General features: G+C 39.6%; 1 protein-coding gene across 1 annotated transcript in view; it reads right to left on the bottom strand.

Moving 5' to 3' along the window:
* The window catches only part of LOC139762804 (uncharacterized), a 70,502-nt gene that overhangs the window by 19,043 nt on the left and 35,776 nt on the right, over nt 1-15,683 (bottom strand). Inside the window, exon 4 of the mRNA XM_071687957.1 lies at nt 3,753-3,818. Coding sequence (XP_071544058.1) covers nt 3,753-3,818 — 66 coding nt within the window. The remainder of the gene's footprint in view (nt 1-3,752; nt 3,819-15,683) is intronic.

A 15,683-nucleotide genomic window follows, 5' to 3' on the forward strand; every position in this document is an offset into this window, starting at 1 on the left:
TTCAACGGGTGTCTCCAGTTGCTCTTACTTTCTTCATATATATATATATATATATATATATATATATATATATATATATATATATATATATATATATATATATATTATTTTATTCTATTTTGCTTTGTCGCTGTCTCCCGCGTTTGCGAGGCAGCGCAAGGAATCAGACGAAAGAAATGGCCCAACCTACCCCCATACACATGTATATACATACGTCCACACACCCAAATATACATACCTACACAGCTTTCCATGGTTTACCCCAGACGCTTCACATGCCTTGATTCAATCCACTGACACCACGTCAACCCCGGTATACCACATCGATCCAATTCACTCTATTCCTTGCCCTCCTTTCACCCTCCTGCATGTTCAGGCCCCGATCACTCAAAATCTTTTTCACTCCATCTTTTCACCTCCAATTTGGTCTCCCACTTCTCGTTTCCTCCACCTCCGACACATATATCCTCTTGGTCGATCTTTTCTCACTCATTCTCTCCATGTGCCCAAACCATTTCAAAACACCCTCTTCTGCTCTCTCAACCACGCTCTAGGACGCCAAATGGCGTCCTAGCTTCGTCTCTTCGATGCATATCAACTGACTGTTATATTTCTCTCTTGTGTCTCCCCTGATGATGTGATTATTACACGAAAGTGCACTTGGGAACTTTTCGTGTTTCATTTTCCCAGTGGACTCATAGGAATATATATATATATATATATATATATATATATATATATATATATATATATATATATATATATATATATTTTTTTTTTTTTTTGCTTTGTCGCTGTCTCCCGCGTTTGCGAGGTAGCGCAAGGAAACAGACCAAAGAAATGGCCCAACCCCATACACATGTATATACATACGTCCACACACGCAAATATACATACCTACACAGCTTTCCATGGTTTACCCCAGACGCTTCACATGCCTTGATTCAATCCACAGACACCACGTCAACCCCGGTATACCACATCGATCCAATTCACTCTATTCCTTGCCCTCCTTTCACCCTCCTGCATGTTCAGGCCCCGATCACACAAAATCTTTTTCACTCCATCTTTCCACCTCCAATTTGGTCTCCCACTTCTCTCGTTCCCTCCACCTTCCGACACATATATCTCTTGGTCAATCTTTCTCACTCATTCTCTCCATGTGCCCAAACCATTTCAAAACACCCTCTTCTGCTCTCTCAACCACGCTCTTTTTATTTCCACACATCTCTCTTACCCTTACGTTACTTACTCGATCAAACCACCTCACACCACACATTGTCCTCAAACATCTCATTTCCAGCACATCCATCCTCCTGCGCACAACTCTATCCATAGCCCACGCCTCGCAACCATACAACATTGTTGGAACCACTATTCCTTCAAACATACCTATTTTTGCTTTCCGAGATAATGTTCTCGACTTCCACATATTCTTCAAGGCTCCCAGGATTTTCGCCCCCTCCCCCACCCTATAATCCACTTCCGCTCCCATGGTTCCATCCGCTGCCAGATCCACTCCCAGATATCTAAAACACTTTACTTCCTCCAGTTTTTCTCCATTCAAACTTACCTCCCAATTGACTTGACCCTCAACCCTACTGTACCTAATTACCTTGCTCTTATTCACATTTACTCTTAACTTTCTTCTTTCACACACTTTACCAAACTCAGTCACCAGGTTCTGCAGTTTCTCACATGAATCAGCCACCAGCGCTGTATCATCAGCGAACAACAACTGACTCACTTCCCAAGCTCTCTCATCCCCAACAGACTTCATACTTGCCCCTCTTTCCAAAACTCTTTCATTCACCTCCCTAACAACCCCATCCATAAACAAATTAAACAACCATGGAGACATCACACACCCCTGCCGCAAACCTACATTCACTGAGAACCAATCACTTTCCTCTCTTGCTACACGTACACATGCCTTACATCCTCGATAAAAACTTTTCACTGCTTCTAACAACTTGCCTCCCACACCATATATTCTTAATACCTTCCACAGAGCATATATATATATATATATATATATATATATATATATATATATATATATATATATATATATATATATATAATTGATTTACCAGTTAGAGTGGTTAAAAGCAATGCCATGGATACGAGTAAGAATACACATGAGAACTATTTCGCTTCAAATCCACGACTAGCATTACTCGCGCTTCCTTAGGTACATGAACAGTTTACAGTTTGAAATAACTGTCTTTCTCCTCGTACCACACTGGTATCTTCCACTATCACAAACGCCCTCGAAAAGAACCAGTGGTCCGAAGATGTTTAAATTCTTTTGTATTCCTTCGTGTTTACTGCTCAGTTTGTTCTTGTTCTGTTCTGCCTGTTCTTATCCCCGCTCTGGAGCATATAAGTCACGTAAAACTTAGAACATTTACCCCCAAAACAGCGAAACAGAAACTATAATATTTCTCAAGTAAGTAGAAGCTAGCGACCGCTCTCAAGAGTCGTTGGTGGATGCAAGGCAACATAATCTTGCGATACCTAGGGAGTAGCAACCATGGTCTGTACAAAGTGGAGAGGCAAACTGGCGACTTCCGAAAGCAATAATAGTTGGTGTGTTTTGTTTTCCAAGTTGTGTGAAGTTTGCTAAAGTCTCACAGTAAATGTAGACCCGAAATTGTCCGGAGGAGCTCAGAATACAGTGTTATCTAACATTTAAGAATATTATTTAAGAATATTATTTTTATTGTCATTATTACTATTATTATTATCATTATTATTAGTAGTATTATTATCATTATCATTATTATTATTATCATTATTATTATTATTATTATTACTATCATCATTATCATTATTATCATTCTTATTGTTATTATTATTATTATCATTATTATCATTAGCAGTAATAGTATCATTATCATCACTACTATTATCATTATTATCAGTATCTTATCATTATCAGCGAAGTAGAACAAGAAACAGACGAAGAATGGTCCAACCACTCACATACACATTATGTATACATAAACGCCCGTACATGTACATATACATACATATACATCTCAATGTAAGCAGACATATACACAGACATATACATATATACACCTGTGCACATTCATACTTGCTGCCTTCGTCATTCCTGTTGCTACCCCGCCACACAGGAAACAGCAACCCAGCTCCAGCGAGGTAGTGACAGGAAAAGACAAAATGATCACATTTGTTCACACTCGGTCTCTAGCTGTCATGTGTAATGCACTGAAATCACAGCTCCCTTTCCACATGCAGGCCAAACAGACCTTTCCATGGTTTACCCCAGACGCTTCACATGCCCTGGTTCAATCCATTGACAGCACGTCTACCCACATTGTTCCAATTCATTCTATTCCTTGCACGCCTTGCACCCTCGTGGATGTTCAGGCCTTGATTGCTCAGGGTCAACGAATGTTTATACCCCTGACTCTCACAGGAAGAAAATTTATGTGAAGAGGGAAAGACAAAAGAAGAAAGGCAATTCCTCAGCTTAGGTGTTCCAGGGAAGAAGGAAACATCATAAAAACAATCAGGCCTTAGAGGTGGAGACCCATGACGCATGCAGACAGACCGCGAATTCAATAGCCAAAAATTCTCAAGTTTCATTTTTTTCCATTCTACTCTCGAACTCATAAGATCAACTCAACGTAAACATCAGGTTAGGTTCACATGAACATGTCCATATGCCGTCGTGAGATGATGGAGGGACCCATCTAGAAGTAACTATTAAACACACTTACCTTGATGGTCAGCTTCGATGATGACTGTGTCCTCACGAATTGCGAATCTGGGGCCGTAGATGTTGTCTGGAAGGCCATAGAAGGACAATGATCACAATATGATAACAATGACAGAAGATATAACACGACTGTCTTTATTTCTCGTATGCCAAGTCGCTTTTCCCAGCTTAACAAGGTAGCGCCAAAAACAGATGAGTGAGCCTTAGGGAGAAAAGTTACGCTTGAATTCGTTTGTTGTTCCAACATTTAGAAAGTGATGATACAAGAGGGGAGAATTCACATCTGCTCTCTCTGTACACCCTTCCAGCTCTTGCCCTTATACGATATGCAAGAGCTGCATGAGTACCATACTTTCTTCTGTCTCAAGGGATGAATATGCAGCATGATAACAAAACAGAGAAATGAGTAGAATCATCTTGGGGTTTGCTCATATATAGTTATTTCATCAACAATAAAGTTATCCAATTTGTATAAACCATCATTAACATCAAGATTATAATTCTTTGTGTATCTAATAATAGAAGATTCAATGATATTTCTCGTGTTACTAGAGTTAATAACTAAATGGCATTACTCCAGTCATTACAATGATCATAGTTTTTAACGTGATTAAACAAGGCATTTGATTCTTGTCCCGTTCTTATACTATATCTATGTTTCTTAAGTCTAACAGAAAGATCCTTATCAGTCTGCCCAACATAAAACTTATCATAATTTCTACATGGCACTTTATAGATGTACCCAGGAGAATTTTCTGGTGAGTTCCTGATTAAGGTATTCTTTATAGTATTATTGTTGCTGAAGGCAATATTTACATTAAAGGATTTAAGCAACATGGGAAGTAAAGTAAAATTATCATTAAAAAGGAGAACTAAAAGATTCTTGGTGTCAATGGGAGGTTAAGGTTCAACTCTGTAAAATGATTTCTTTGCTAACTTAAGGGATTTATCAGTGAAAGATCCAGGGTACTTTAACTTAGATCCAATAGAATATATCTTTTCAAACTCATCATCAATATGCTCTGGACTACAAATACGTAATGCCCTAAGGAACATAGATTGAAATGATGATAATTTAACTCTGTCATGTTGAGATGAGTAATAATGGATATAAGAGCATACATTGGTAGGTTTTCTGTATATGCTAAACTTAAACTTGTTTCCTTGCCTATGGATCATGCAATCTAAAGATGGTAACATACCATTATTTTCATTTTCTACAGTGAATTTGATGGAAGATACTAAATTGTTAAGTAAGGGGAGAAATATTTGTAAATTTTCATTTGTTGTGCAGACACAAAGAACATCATCTACAAACCTAAATCAAATTGCATTAGAAGGTAAGATATCATTTAGTAGTTTTGTTAAAAAAGATTCCATATAAAGATTACGTAGTACAGGAAAAAGAAGGTTAGCCAATGCCATACCAAATTTTTTGAGCATGATAATCACCATTGAATTGAAATACACAGCCTATTATACACAATGTTATCAGTTCACTGAAAACAGACTTTGAAACAGGTTAATGTATATCATCCAAAACATCAAATAACTCTTCTAAAAGGTCATCAACTGGAACTTTTGTGAAAAGTGAGGAAACATCAAAGATAATAAGTTAACTTTGATTTCAAACTTCTTAGTATCATTACGAACAAGTGTGATCATCATATCTACATACGTATATGAGCATTTCTGTAAATCTGCAAAGTAAAACGAATGTCTCAAAATGGAATATAACTGAGATAAGACGAGTGTAAAATCTTACATGTGGAAAAATGTATATTTGTTTTATTACATGTTTATATCAATATCGGTTTCCTCTTACTCTGTCCCTTCTCTCTCTCTCTCTCTCTCTCTCTCTCTCTCTCTCTCTCTCTCTCTCTCTCTCTCTCTCTCTCTCTCTCTCTCTCTCTCTCTCTCTCTCTCTCTCTCTCTCTCCACCAGAACCAATAGCCACCTCACTCAATACAACAAACACTGGAGGGCCAATAACGACCCCGACACATCACCAGCCATTCTCCGACGATATCTCTCGACCTCGGTCGTCTTAGTGTTTGCTCCAGAAACTCATAAACCCTGCAATGCACTGCTTGTGGCTACCTGTATCGCCAGACACAAGCGATATACATCCAGACTCAGAGCGAGTGTTCGTGCTCACCTCATCTATGCTTAGATTGACGGACTTTGTTTATCGTGCTGTGTCCTACGTTGGCAAAGAAAGAATAGAAAAAAGAGTATATAAGTAAAGTAGTATATCAAACAAGGTGTGCAATGACCACTTCACGAAAGCCTTGCCTAAAAAAACAAGATTTCTACTTAGGTGCTCTCTCTCTCTCTCTCTCTCTCTCTCTCTCTCTCTCTCTCTCTCTCTATGTATATATATATATATATATATATATATATATATATATATATATATATATATATATATATATATATATATATATATCCCTAGGGATAGGGGGCAAAGAATACTTCCCGTGCATTCCCTGCGTGTCGTAGAAGGCGACTAAAGGGGACGGGAGCGGGAGGCCAGAAACCCTCCCCTCCTTGTATTCTAACTTTCTGAAAGGGGAAACAGAAGAAAGAGTCATGCGGGGAGTGCTCATCCTCCTCGAAGGCTCAGATTGGGGTGTCTACATGTTTGTGAATGTAACCAAGATGAGAAAAAAGGAGAGATAGGTAGTATGTTTGAGGAAAGGAACCTGGATGTTTTGGCTCTGAGTGAAACGAAGCTCAAGGGTAAAGGGGAAGAGTGGTTTGGGAATGTCTTGGGAGTAAAGTCAGGGGTTAGTGAGAGGACAAGAGCAAAGGAAGGAGTAGCACTACTTCGGAGGCAGGAGGTGTGTTGCTGACCCCCGCGGGCAACAACGCGTTGCCACCACCAGTCACACTAGGTCAGTGTGTTCTTGTGTGTGTGTGTGTGTGTGTGTGTATCTCTGCACGCTGCTGAGCCACAACTTATCACCGTTGGACCTGTGATGTCACCAGCTAACAATTAGGAAGACGTCTCCTTCATCTCCGCCATTACCTGGGGAGAAATGCTGAGGTTCGAAGCACTTCTGTACTCACGTACGAGGCAGTGCGGGGAATTTGACCCAGACACCAGAGAGGAACTAAAGTATTGGGTCAGCGACAGAATAGATGAGTACTGTGTTCGTGAATAACTGTGAGGATTACGTCAGATGAGTAATGAGTATGTGGGACCTGAGTGGCTTTCCTACATACGGGTCTGTTTTGATGAAGACAAGGAATTGTCACTCGGTAGATCAAATAGGTGGCCAGTTATCAATTGTTCTCGTTGCATGAACCTGTATTGTTCTCGTTGCATGAACCTGTATTGTTCACGTTGCATGAATGAGGTCGTGTGACTGACCCTATTCTACTTGTTGCAATCACTCTAGCGTATCGTTGACGGCTGAAAATATATGTATTAAAGATTATTACATTTGTTCTCTTTCTTGAAAATGTCAAATTACAGTATTTTTCGTTTTTCGCGGCAAGCACTGAGGATATCCAGTAATTGTCACATTTCAGTTTTGACATGTCTTTAAATGGAACGCTATACTTGGTGTCAAACCCTATTATGGGACACCAGGTCAAAATCTGGGATATCCGAGATATCTTAATAGACGTGATGTCAAGTTTGCCGCACCATGTTTGACATGGTTAGCGGGACGAGTCATTCATTTCCCAGCCACAGTTGGTGCACAGTGGGTCGCGCCAGGCGCAGGAAGACGCCACAGTCTGTTAATATGCTCAGGTGATTATCCTCAGCTGACTATGAGTTGAGGGTCGGGCACCATTATAGCCACGCAACGCCATCTTTGACCGAGGGACGAGCCACGTCTTTCGTCATCTGCCTCCAGACAACATAGGTAGGTACTGAGTGGCAGAAGTACATTTGACGGAGGATCTAAGCGGCCGAGCATCGTCGACGTAAGGTCTTCGGCTGAAGACAGCCAAAGGTGAGGAGCTTTGTGAAGCGTTAACCTCATATGTCATGTCCTCTACTACGCAGGCCACAGTGGATTGTGTAATGTCTGTGTGTACCCACGAACGACGCCGTCTCAAGTCGCCTCTGAACGTGTGATGTCATCACCAACAATGGGATGGGGGTGTTCTCCCTCTCTTCTCCACCATTCCGGCAGTGCTCAAGTGCAATATAGGTGTAGAGTTTCAGCCAAACACCGCAGTGGAAATAGCTGTTATATCCGTGGCAAACAGCAGTTAGTGAATAATTCTAAAGTTAAGTGAGCAGAGTTCTGAGCAGATGGGGCCTGAGTGGCTTTCCCATGCTTGGATTCGTCTTACTGAAGACCAGAAACTGTCATTTAGGTGTTACTTGACTCCACCTGCTCGAGGCTACACCACCAGTGAGAAATGTCACTTTGGTACATCACTGGGAGTACATTCTCATGGAAAAGCTTCTAACTCCAAAGGACCCTTCATCTCTCTGCTACTGAAAGTAGCGCGGTTTTAGGCTGCAAGAACCTTTCGAAAAAGTTCCTTTGATAGTAGTTTGTCCTGTAGTGATCGTAGATAGATAAAAGAAACCGTCATTCGCAAGACACAAGGAGCCACTGCTGCCTGTGAGCGAGCATAATCACATTATTATTATTGTATCAGAAACATTCTCTCTGCTTGAATAATGTTCTTTTGGTCAGTTGTTTGAGCTTTCCGCCCATCAAATAAGGCATTGACGACGATAAGTGAGTGGTGGCCTTCAAACTGAGTATATGACTGATGTAAAAAAATTGAATAGCCTTTCACACTAGGTGAATAAGATCACAACAAGTAATAGCCCCTCATGCGAAATAGATGATTGATTAGGACAAGTAAATAGCCTTCATACTGAGTATGTGACTGATGAAAGCAATTGAATAGCCTTCCACACTAGGTGAATAAGATCACAACAAGTAATAGCCCCTCATGCGAAATAAATGATTGATGAGGACAAGTAAATAGCCTTCATACTGAATAAATCACCAATAGCAAGTAAATAGCCTCAGTACTAGAGACTCACTAGGTACATTTGATGCAGAATAATGTCTACTTCAATCACGAAAAAAATGCTCGAACGTTTAGTGGAATAAAGATTCCAAGGCAATGGAAATAGATAGTTGTACAATACTCCAATTCTTGAATTAAGTTGCATGAAACTAATTGATCTGCTTTGACAATCTAGGCTCAAGATTCTTAAAAGATCCGACAGCAAGTAATATTTTCCATAGCCACAACATTTCGCCAATCACTAAGAGACTGCACGATACTTAAAAACTGACGAAGGTCACAGTATGAATGATTGCGGTGATTTTCATATCGACAAGTGCAAATTTTTACATTTCGGTCGTCAAAACGAGAAGACAAGTTACAGTAGGAATTCTGGTGAACCAAAAATAGGCTTAGAGGAAAGAGATTTTGGTGAACTCATCTTTGGTGAACTATAGCCAATTAAGCAGTGAACAGAAGCAGCAGCAGCAATGGCGAACCATATTTCTAGACTCCTACGTGGGAATTCCGAATTCAGGTCTAAGAAATAAATCCTCACTTTGCAATTTACTTGTGCGTCCCCACCTTGAACATGGTGTTCAGTTTTGGTCATTCTTCTTGAAAAAAAGACATAGACAGAATGGAAGGACTATAGAGATGTACTAACAGGATAATTCCCGGACTGAGAAGAAATGATTGTGAAAACTGATAAAATGACAATTCATTTACAGAAAAGCGAAGGTTTAGAAGTTGATCTTATACAGATCTTCAGATTAAAGAAAGGTTTTATCAACTTTGATAAATCGAGGCACTCAAAGATTGCTTCGTGTGATTTCATTCGTAATAACTGATACAAATTCGTGTGTGAACGTTATACCTCGAATGAGACGAAGGGATTTACGAACCATAGGAGTTGAAAGCATTGCCACAAATACATTTAAGAATAGACTTGACCAATGATTCGCCACAAGTCCATATGACCGACATCATTTGCACCTCCTTACCAGTCTAAATCCTTTGCAGGTTTTGCTCTATGACTACATGACTAATATGATCATCTGTATGTCTTATAACATTAAATCATGAGTTTGTGAGGTCTTCCGCTACAACTAACATCCTCGAAAGGAACCAGGGGTCTGTTGTTAAACGAATGTCTTTATATTAGTTAAACTTAAATTGTACGTGAATCCTCTGGTACATGAATGGGATGAACCAGGGTAGATGGTACCTTAAACCCTTTGTGCAGAGCTGGCCATCATACCACTCAGTCAACCACGATCTCCGGGTTCTGACTCGTATTCAACCAGAAAGTATTAGGTGTGTGAATGACATGCATCTAACAGTATCTTCAGAATTATTATCATATATATATATATATATATATATATATATATATATATATATATATATATATATATATATATATATATATATATATATATATGCAGGAGGGTGAAAGGCATGCAAGGAATAGAGTGAATTGGAACGATGTGGTATACCGAGGCTGACGTGCTGTCAGTGGGTTGAACCAGGGCATGTGAAGCGTCTGGGGTAAACCATGGAAAGTTCTGTGGGGCCTGGATGTAGGAAAGGGAGCTGTGGTTTCGGTGTATTATACATGACAGCTGGAGACTGAGTGTGAACGAATGTGGCCTTTGTTGTCTTTTCCTAGTGCTACCTTGCGCATATGCGGGGGGAGGGGTTTGTCATTTGATGTGTGTCGGGGTGGCGACTGTAATGAATAAGGGCAGACAGTATGAATTATGTACATGTATATATATGTATATGTATGTGTGTGTATATATATGTGTATGCGTTGAGATGTATAGGTATGCATATGTGCGTGTGTGGACGTGTATGTATATGCATGTGTATGTGGGTATATATATATATATATATATATATATATATATATATATATATTTTTTTTTTTTATACTTTGTCGCTGTCTCCCGCGTTTGCGAGGTAGCGCAAGGAAACAGACGAAAGAAATGGCCCAACCCCCCCCATACACATGTATATACATACGTCCACACACGCAAATATACATACCTACACAGCTTTCCATGGTTTACCCCAGACGCTTCACATGCCTTGATTCAATCCACTGACAGCACGTCAACCCCGGTATACCACATCGCTCCAATTCACTCTATTCCTTGCCCTCCTTTCACCCTCCTGCATGTTCAGGCCCCGATCACACAAAATCTTTTTCACTCCATCTTTCCACCTCCAATTTGGTCTCCCTCTTCTCCTCGTTCCCTCCACCTCCGACACATATATCCTCTTGGTCAATCTTTCCTCACTCAGTCCTCTCCATGTGCCCAAACCACTTCAAAACACCCTCTTCTGCTCTCTCAACCACGCTCTTTTTATTTCCACACATCTCTCTTACCCTTACGTTACTCACTCGATCAAACCACCTCACACCACACATTGTCCTCAAACATCTCATTTCCAGCACATCCATCCTCCTGCGCACAACTCTATCCATAGCCCACGCCTCGCAACCATACAACATTGTTGGAACCACTATTCCTTCAAACATACCCATTTTTGCTTTCCGAGATAATGTTCTCGACTTCCACACATTCTTCAAGGCTCCCAGAATTTTCGCCCCCTCCCCCACCCTATGATCCACTTGCGCTTCCATGGTTCCATCCGCTGCCAGATCCACTCCCAGATATCTAAAACACTTCACTTCCTCCAGTTTTTCTCCATTCAAACTCACCTCCCAATTGACTTGACCCTCAACCCTACTGTACCTAATAACCTTGCTCTTATTCACATTTACTCTTAACTTTCTTCTTCCACACACTTTACCAAACTCAGTCACCAGCTTCTGCAGTTTCTCACATGAATCAGCCACCAGCGCTGTATCATCAGCGAACAACAACTGACTCACTTCCCAAGCTCTCTCATCCCCAACAGACTTCATACTTGCCCCTCTTTCCAGAACTCTTGCATTTACCTCCCTAACAACCCCATCCATAAACAAATTAAACAACCATGGAGACATCACACACCCCTGCCGCAAACCTACATTCACTGAGAACCAATCACTTTCCTCTCTTCCTACACGTACACATGCCTTACATCCTCGATAAAAACTTTTCACTGCTTCTAACAACTTGCCTCCCACACCATATATTCTTAATACCTTCCACAGAGCATCTCTATCAACTCTATCATATGCCTTCTCCAGATCCATAAATGCTACATACAAATCCATTTGCTTTTCTAAGTATTTCTCACATACATTCTTCAAAGCAAACACCTGATCCACACATCCTCTACCACTTCTGAAACCGCACTGCTCTTCCCCAATCTGATGCTCTGTACATGCCTTCACCCTCTCAATCAATACCCTCCCATATAATTTACCAGGAATACTCAACAAACTTATACCTCTGTAATTTGAGCACTCACTCTTATCCCCTTTGCCTTTGTACAATGGCACTATGCACGCATTCCGCCAATCCTCAGGCACCTCACCATGAGTCATACATACATTAAATAACCTTACCAACCAGTCAACAATACAGTCACCCCCTTTTTTAATAAATTCCACTGCAATACCATCCAAACCTGCTGCCTTGCCGGCTTTCATCTTCCGCAAAGCTTTCACTACCTCTTCTCTGTTTACCAAATCATTTTCCCTAACCCTCTCACTTTGCACACCACCTCGACCAAAACACCCTATATCTGCCATATATATATATATATATATATATATATATATATATATATATATATATATATATATATATATATATATATATATATATATATTTATATATATATATATATATATATATATATATATATATATATATATATATATATATATATATATATATATATATATATATATATATTCTTTGCAGAATTTAACATTCCAAAAATGTCTATCCCAACCCCAATTTTTTTTTTCCTATGTAATAATCTCAACTGCAGAAACTGTATTCCCTTTGTACAATGTATAATGAATTCTGAATCTCATTTTAACATGTAATAACTCGACCAGTGTAAAATGTGTATTGTATTCTGGAATCTAACGTATAATATTTCAACATATGATATAATTTGCATTTGTTTTAGTAGCAGTAATTAATGCAGGATTAGGTATAGCCTCTCTTGAATGTGATGGGTTTGGTGGCTGAGGATGATGATGTACCTAGCTGCGAACACCCACCTGCAGGTCCCATACACGCATAGTGGGCCTTCGTGTGTCTGCCTTGGCCGCTCTGGGACCCCGACCTAGAAGCAGTTATGTATCTACCCAGGTCACACACACACACACACACACTAAGGGAACCCTTAGTGGTATATGTATTATGTATTCAGCGAAGTGTGTCAAATTTTGGGAGTTTATATAGCGTCAAGTAGTAGAAGCTTCCCTGGCTCAAATCGAATCAAGAAGCGTTTGTTAGCTTCAGCGAGTCAATATCTTTTCTTTCTCACATTTTTTTCCATCTTTTTAGGAGACCCAGTTTGCAAGAGAGTGAGGGATAACGTTGTGAACAAATGTAGTTAAGTTGCTGTATAAAAGTGTCGTTCTGACTGGCCAAATGGGAGTAAAGTTTTAACATTTTCCAGGACAATTTTGTTGTAGTAATCTTCATTATTGTCGAAAGTATTACTCTGGGTGATAATGTTCAGATCTCTCGCTATGCTTGAACCAAGAAAGGCTGCTATGGGCTTAATTTTAACTCTATAATGCACCAAGACCAATATGTCACAGCTAAATCTGCAAAGAAGACGATAATCATCAACCCAAGAATTACTTACAAAGTGCATATGAAAAATGAGAAATTTACAGGCAAGGTGGAATCCAGTGGAATATTGATCAGTTGTGATAATTTAGAGGAAGTGAAGGAGAAAGTAAAGATTACAGACAGAAAATACTGAAGGCGCCACTTCTATTTAGAGCACCCTCTTAGCAGAGGAAACAAGAATGTTGGGAGATGACAATATCAATCTAAAAGTAATATATCTATAGATTAATGGCTTATATGTAGTGGTAAAAAGTTAGAAATCAAGGACCGTATGAGGGAAAGTGCACTTGATCTTATTGATGTTGAGAAGTGTGATCCTACCAAAGAGATCAGGTCTCACCTGTTCTGCCCAGAGAAGTAAATGATAGTAAGGAAGGAAAGAGATGGCAAAGGAAGGGGGGGATGACTGGCCCTCTTGATGTAAGATGGCCCGAAGTTTCAAGAAGTGGTAGATGGCTCATTCATACAATACATCATGGGTAGAGTGGCTGAAGGGAAGAAGCATTTGATGGTTTACATGATATATAATCCTACATAGAATTGTAACTATCCAGAACAAATATACAAAGATAACGATAATCAGTAAGGTACATGACGTATTGAAACAGTCGCTTCTTAGTGAAAATAAATTACTGATAAGGGGAGATTTCGATTATAAAGAGCGAGGCTGGAGGAACATAGATTCTCATGGCGACAGGATGTCATTGAGACACAAGTTCTTTGAGTGAAAACAAGAAAATTTCTTATAACACTATCTTACGGTGCACTGAGTTGCAAGACAGTGATAAACCGTCATTGTTAGACCTTACTTTCACACATACTAGCACGGATATTGAGAATATATCGTATGTTACACCAACTGGAAGACGTAATCATTTGACGCTCAAACTCGATCATGAACCTCCACAATCTTTTGGTACGTATTTCGTCCTCCTTTCCTCTCTTTTTCTTTTCCTGGTGTTTGATCTTTTTCCAGTTAAGATTAAGTCAATGATTTACGTCTATTTTCCGATTGCTTTCACAATCATCCACTTTTCAGCTAGATCCCACAGTGTAAAGTGTCCTTGACTTTATCATCTCTCTCACAGCTAGCGAGCGCTGGTCCTGCATGCTCTGCACTTTTCTAAACCCTCCATTAACTACCTCAGACTCCCCTGATTGCTTTATCTCCAACAACGAATTACATTCTTTCAATCGCTTTACATAATCTCAAGTGTTCTTGTCCAGCACTTTTCCTACTCTGCGTCCGTTGATCGGCTGACGATAATGCTCCATATAAACCTCTCAGACCACATCTGACAACAGAGTTTGTGTGTACTTTGATTCTCTTCTATTTTGAGTGTACTTTGATTCTCTTCTATTTTGAGTGTACTTTGACTCTCTTCTATTTTGAGTGTACTTTGATTCTCTTCTATTTTGAGTGTACTTTGATTCTCTTCTATTTTGAGTGTACTTTGATTCTCTTCTATTTTGAGTGTACTTTGATTCTCTTCTATTTTGAGTGTACTTTGATTCTCTTCTATTTTGAGTGTACTTTGATTCTCTTCTATTTTGAGTGTACTTTGACTCTTTTCTATAACTGAACAGATGGCAATACTGCTCCTCCTGCACTTTCTTGGCTTAGTTTGTCAATGGATTTTATATGTGCTTTCGTCCTTTTCTCTAGCTGAAGAGCTGCAGGTATTGCCCCTTTTCGCACCCCGCCTCCCAACACTGTCAATAGATTCTGTACGTGTTTTATCATCTTTCCTCTAACTTGATAGCCTCTTTCCTCTGACACTCTCTCTTTCCTGAACTCTCCACTTTTTTAATCCTCTAAAACTAGATTTCCCAGATCTCCAGGTCCTTCTTTCATCTCATGACTCCTTTCACGATCCTGGAGTGCTTCTTCAAATTCTTTTTCAACTTCCACTCTAGCTCTGCTACCCATTTAGTCTTCCTCCCAAACAAAGTATCATAACATCCCTAAATATTCTTCTCGTGTCTTCATCTCGTACAGTCTCCTCTTTACTGATCTAGTTATGACTAACTGAGGCCATACTAGACTTTCTTGAAATATACTGATTCTCCTCCTCCTCACGTCATACTAGTACGCCCTCTCCTCCAAGTCATATTAGGAACAGGAATGAAGATTACTAACACAGAATAGCCTCAAGCATGTG

This window comes from Panulirus ornatus, chromosome 44 (genome assembly GCF_036320965.1).
Source record: "Panulirus ornatus isolate Po-2019 chromosome 44, ASM3632096v1, whole genome shotgun sequence".
NCBI classification, from domain to species: Eukaryota; Metazoa; Arthropoda; class Malacostraca; order Decapoda; family Palinuridae; genus Panulirus; species Panulirus ornatus.